The sequence below is a fragment of the Cynoglossus semilaevis genome, chromosome 8, assembly GCF_000523025.1.
Source record: "Cynoglossus semilaevis isolate Cse_v1.0 chromosome 8, Cse_v1.0, whole genome shotgun sequence".
NCBI classification, from domain to species: domain Eukaryota; kingdom Metazoa; phylum Chordata; class Actinopteri; order Pleuronectiformes; family Cynoglossidae; genus Cynoglossus; species Cynoglossus semilaevis.
The window spans coordinates 16208500-16214705 of record NC_024314.1 but is presented as its reverse complement, the minus strand read 5'-3'; the positions used below and the strand labels follow the sequence as shown (position 1 = coordinate 16214705).

General features: G+C 37.2%; 1 protein-coding gene across 1 annotated transcript in view; it reads left to right on the top strand.

Annotated features, from left to right (window-relative positions):
• The window catches only part of LOC103382487 (protein-methionine sulfoxide oxidase mical3a-like), a 15874-nt gene extending 12088 nt beyond the window's left edge, over positions 1 to 3786 (top strand). The window contains exons 28-35 of the mRNA XM_017034739.2: positions 83 to 151; positions 909 to 959; positions 1042 to 1281; positions 1366 to 1459; positions 2350 to 2394; positions 2547 to 2646; positions 2757 to 2830; positions 3614 to 3786. Of these exons, the coding sequence (XP_016890228.1) occupies positions 83 to 151; positions 909 to 959; positions 1042 to 1281; positions 1366 to 1459; positions 2350 to 2394; positions 2547 to 2646; positions 2757 to 2830; positions 3614 to 3777 (837 nt within the window). The 3' untranslated portion in view covers positions 3778 to 3786. The remainder of the gene's footprint in view (positions 1 to 82; positions 152 to 908; positions 960 to 1041; positions 1282 to 1365; positions 1460 to 2349; positions 2395 to 2546; positions 2647 to 2756; positions 2831 to 3613) is intronic.
• Positions 3787 to 6206: the final 2420 nt, after the last annotated feature.

Below are 6206 nucleotides of genomic sequence, written 5' to 3'. Positions count from 1 at the left end.
GTAGTACTGACTGACCTGACGTAGTACTGACTGACCTGTAACTGGTGGCCAAACTGAACTGTAAACCTCACCTGTGTTGCAGCTGCACCTGGAGCTTCTGGACCTCACGTCTGAGATTCACAGCATCACAATACACGAGGAGGAGACTGAGGTACAGCACGTTTTACCCAGAATTCTTAGATACAGATTAAATTCAACTTGTGGTAGAACTCACATATACACCAACAGAGGTGGGGTGTCCAAGATGGTTCAGGGGCCACATACAGCCAGAGTAGCTGTCCAGTGGGCCGGACCAGTACAGTCGTAACATAATTACCTATAAATAACAAAAATTCAAGTATATTGAAAAATATTCATATTTAATGAAATATAATTTGACAAAAAAAAACACAAACATGAAAATTCAAAAAAATTATCAAGTTTTAGCCCACGAGCCGTATGTTCGACACCCCTGCAAGTGATGTTCCAGTGGTTCCTAGTACTTCAGTCAACTTTTAGAAGTTCCCAGACTAGTGTTCATCACAGTTTGTCAACTGATAGCAATGTGGTGTTTACATAAGAATGGATTTTGATTCGTCCAGTACTTTATGTTCTTTTAGCTATTAAAAAGCTCATCTTTAAGACTGCGAACTACGTATGGCTCAATAGAACTTCATGTCTGATTCTGACATCAATCCGATACCTTCCTTTTCCTTCCAACATGCCATGGGCTGCTGTTGCCGTGGCGATTGTGTGCATGTTGAGGAAATTCTTTTACCAATATCGGACCAGTACCAATCCCGAGTACTGGATCGAGCCATCCTTGGTCCAAACCTAGACTTGGACTCGGATTTAGACTTCCTCATCGACATCGTTTCTTCTTCACATGTTTTTTTCCCTCTCTTTCTTCTTCATGCCTTTCATCTTAGCCTGCATACGTTCCTCACGCTTTGGCCTTTAAACGATCTTACGCCATCAAGGTACCAACACACGTCACCGGTGCTGCTGAGGTCGTGGCTGCTGATTTGTCCGGTCTCACACTTCTGTTTTGTGTCGTTACAGCGACCCTCTGGACGGAAGACACTTCCAACTCAGGACTCTGATGGACAGTCCTCATGTCCCACAGTGGTGGTTGGTGTCATTGCTGAGTCACAGGATCCGTCCAGTCTGAGCGTGAAGGAGAACATGTTCCAGCGGCGAACAGAGGAAGAAGAGCTGGACGCCAAGATAACCCGACGAGTCCAGAGAGCAGCTCGACGACAAGCCAAACAGGAGCAGCTGAAGAGGCTGCACAAGGCTCAGGTCAGGCCTGCTGAGGTGGACAATGTGAGGTTATACACCAGCAGGTGGCGCTAGGTATTTAACAGTAACACTTTTCTGTGACAGATGATCCAGAGACGACTCCAGCAGGTGGAGGAGAAACAGAAGGAATTGGAGGAGAAAGGAGTGATGGTGGAGAAAGCCCTGAGAGGAGAAACTGGTACAAACACACACTGTTCACCCACTGTGGACAGAACCACAGTGGACAGAACCACTGTGGACAGAACCACAGTGGACAGAACCACTGTGGACAGAACCGCAGTGGACAGAACCACTGTGGACAGAACCACAGTGGACAGAACCACTGTGGACAGAACCACTGTGGACAGAACCACTGTGGACAGAACCACTGTGGACAGAACCGCAGTGGACAGAACCACTGTGGACAGAACCACTGTGGACAGAACCGCTGTGGACAGAACTACAGTGGACAGAACCACTGTGGACAGAACTACAGTGGAGCTGAGCTGAATATTAAATATGAATTGTTCATATAAACTGAAAATATTTACACTTGATATATTAAAGTACTTAACTGTGGACAGAACTGCAGTGGACAGAACCACAGTGGACAGAACTACAGTGGAGCTGAGCTGAATATTAAATATGAATTGTTCATATAAACTGAAAATATTTACACTTGATATATTAAAGTACTTAATAAGGTACTGCATGTAGTAGTATGGTATATTGTACCATACTACTACATTCAATACTTACGTGGTTTTAAATTATTTATTTTAAAGTTTAATATTGAAAATTGTGCTCCCTTCTACTGCCATCTACTGGTACATCTTGAACTACATGTACCGTATATCTACACAGGTATATACATGTATGTATAGATATATATAAACACACATATATACATATATACCTACATACTGTATATACACATATACATATTTACATACGCATATATACATATTTACATACGCATATATACGTGTATATATATATATATACATATGTATATATGTAGAAACATCTCCAACAACAGTACAGTCAATACAGTACTTACCGTGTGTACGTGTGTGTTCCTTTGTGTAGATTACTGGTCTGAGGACAGTCCCCATGACGACCTTCACCTCAGAGGTTAGTTCACCTCCTTAAGACACTTGTGACCCACTGGTAAAATGACATTGGCAGCAGTATTCTTCAAGTGTCTCTGGCTTCCTGAAGACCTGGACTCGTCTCTGTTGTGTCTTGATGTACGGAGTAAACTGTCCACATCCTCTGGTCCTCAGGTCTGGGCGAGGTGGACGACCAGGCTCTGATGCAGCAGTGGTTCCAGTTAGTTCAGCAGAAGAATTCCTTAGTTCAGTATGAATCGGAGCTGATGATATTGTAAGTGTCTGACCTTTAACCTAAGGGTCTCCAGGTCTTTGAGGATTCAGAGCAGACTGATCAGTTGAACAGGGTCAAGATCCCGATTACACCTGTGTCTGATGTTTCAGTGCTCAAGAACTGGAGCTGGAGGACCGACAGAGCCGCCTGCAGCAGGAGCTCAGAGAGAGGATGGCTGTGGACGGTAAAACTCTGTCAATTAAAGCCATATTTGGGTCATTCTCATGGAATCTAAAGTTGTGGAGGATGAGGAACAGTAGCATGTTTTGCTAGCAACAGAGAAGCCATGATGACTAAGCAAATTTGTACTCCATGATCCTAAAAAGACATTATTTAAGTCTATTTTTCTTTAAAAAAAAAAAAAAGATCAAACATTTTTCTAAATGTGAAAAACTAGCAGAGGATGAGAAATTGAGTCATAAACACTTAATTTTTCCTCTATTTTTTGATTATCATTAAACATATAAATTTAATGAGTAATTTTTCAGTCACTTGTAAACATCCATTAGAGCGTCAATTATTTTGTTCTAGGATATGTATTTGTTTTAATCTGTTAATCTGCGATAATAAGAAATAGTCATAAACACTTCATTTTTCCTCTATTTTTTGATTATCATTAAACATATAAATTTAATGAGTAATTTTTCAGTCACTTGTAAACATCCATTAGAGCGTCAATTATTTTGTTCTAGGATATGTATTTGTTTTAATCTGTTAAAATAACAAGACATTCAAACAAATTTGGACGCACTGCGATTATAAGAAATTTGTCAGAGAGAAAATAATTAACCTTACGATCATGTTTTGTTATTTTACTAAAATGCATGTTTTATTACTAAAACCATTCCCTCCATGGTGTACTGATGATTTCATGAGAATGACCCACTGAATTTAAAGTGTCCTCCTGTCTCTCTGTCCTCACCCTCTTACCCGGACTTATACTTTTGTCCTCCTTCCTGTCTCTCAGACCATCTGAAGGAGGACTGGCAGCTGCTGGAGGAGCGTCTGATCCTTGAGGAGATGTTGGATGTGGTGGAGCAAAGAGACTCGCTGGTGTCCCTGCTGGAGGAGCAGAGAATGCAGGTGAAACAGGAAAACCTGGATGGGTTCAGACTCTCGACATTCATATGACCTTCACATGGACCTTCAGCTTTTCTCGTTGCTCGGCATCACTGTACTGGATGAGCCGCCTGTCCACGGACCCTTTGGAAACAGAATTTGAAAGGACTTTATTAGAACAAGCCCAAAAAGATGTGGTGAGTGTGCTTGCCTTACATTAGAAACATCACAGGTTCAAACCCTAATTTTCCTGCATGGAGTTCTCTTGTTCTACCTGTGTGTGTTGAGGTTATCTCCACCTGTTGCACCTTCCTATCACTAGGTAATTGTTCACTCTAACCTGGTCATGAGTGTGAATCCTAGTGTGAATTTATGTGTAAATGGATCATTCTGACAAATTAGTACACTATTTGTCAGAATGACACACATTTCCATTTTAGTAAAATAACAAAACATTATAATAAAGCTAATAATTCTCTACATGGACCAAAGACTAATTTCAATATAGAAATTAATTTAATTTACATTTTATGACAACTTCCTCATTACCGCAATGCGTCCTGATTGGTCTGTTATGTTATTTTAACAGATGAAAACAGGTACGTATATCCTAGAAGAATAATGGACGCTGTAGTGGATGTTTTGAAGTGACTGAAAAATTACTAATTCAATTCATATGGTTAATGATATCGAAAAAAGAGTCAAATCAAGTTCTTATCCTGCGCAACATTATTGATTATCATTACCGATACGGCTAGTTTTCCACATTTAGAAAAATGTTTTATCATCAAGACTTTTTCCTTAGTCATCATGGCTTCTCTGCTAGCAAAACATGTTAATGTTCCTCATCCTCCACAACATAATTATCTCTTACAGCAACAAAACAAGATTTGATGAGAATGACTCAAATAAGCGTTCAAGATCTAAAAAAACAGGACAGACACTTTACTAAAGGATTAGGAAACTGAAATTAGCTGATTGCTAATGTTTTATACTCCTAAAAGCTGCTAATAGCTTACTGGTGCTAACTGCTAAAGTACCGGAACAACAAAAGTAGTGATCAAACCAGAGAGTACTGTAAGTTATTGTGTTTGTTACAGTGATTTAATCCTGTGTTGTTTTGTGTGCTATTGACTCTCTATCACCGCCCTGTCTTAAAGACTGATCATTGATTTTTCTTGCTAATAACAGATGATCTTTACTGTATTGTTGATAATGTGCTGATGCAATAAATACACTACCAAAAATGGCACAGTCAGGAGGATGTGAGTTGGTTATGAAATGTTTAAGGTTAAATCTGAGATGGTTTAACAGAGAAACCATGCTATTGTAAAATCATCTATGCATTAAAAAGTCAAGTTGAGCTCAAAAAAGTTCAGCAAAGTTCTACAAGTACACTGTAAGAAAAAAAGTTAAACAAACCAGAAAAAGACTAGGGGAGAAACTAAATAACTTTAAAAATAAAGCATTTAGAAGATAAAATTAAAAATTGTTCTGAGTGCATGGTTCTCAGCATATTAGCGCATTTTCAGAAATAAAAAAAAAGATTTTTTGGGAAATTTTTGGTCAAATCCTAATTTTGCGTGTCGTTGTCAGATGGTGAAAATCTTTGATGATAACTTTTAGAAAAAAACATTCACAATTTTAACTTTTCTGCATGTTTCTCATGAAATTAGAGCATTTTGAGAATTTTTTTAGAAAGCTGTTTTTTTTAATTTTTCTGTGAAATCCTAATTTTGCGTGTTATGTGGTCAAAAAATGTGACCTTTTCGTGTCATTTTTGGCCAAAAACTAAAAAGAAAAAATGAACAAAAATCATGTAAAAGTATTTTTTAGAATTTTATCTTTTCCTGCATGTTTCTCATAAAATAAGGGCATTTAGAGCACATTTTCTGAAATTCTTTTTTAAAAGATTTTCTGTCAAAATGTGAACGTTTCGTATCAGTTTTGGTCCAAAACTAATAAAAGTTGACAAAAATCATGTAAAATTATTTTTCAAAATTTTATCTTTTCCTGCATGTTTCTCATAAAATAAGGCATAAGCATTTGAAGAACATTTTTTAATTTTTTTTTGTATACAATGTTCTGTCAAAATGTGAATTTTTCGTGTCCCTGACGGTCAATAAATAAAACATTTTAATGAAAATGTTTGTAAAATTATTTTTTTTAATTTCATCTTTTCCTGCATGTTTTTCATAAAATTAGCGCATTTAGAGAACATTTTTAGAATTTTTTTTCTATAAACTTTTGGTCCAAAACTAATAAAAGTTGACAAAAATCATGTAAAATTATTTTTCAAAATTTTATCTTTTCCTGCATGTTTCTCATAAAATAAGGCATAAGCATTTGAAGAACATTTTTTAATTTTTTTTTGTATACAATGTTCTGTCAAAATGTGAATTTTTCGTGTCCCTGACGGTCAATAAATAAAACATTTTAATGAAAATGTTTGTAAAATTATTTTTTTTAATTTCATCTTTTCCTGCATGTTTTTCATAAAA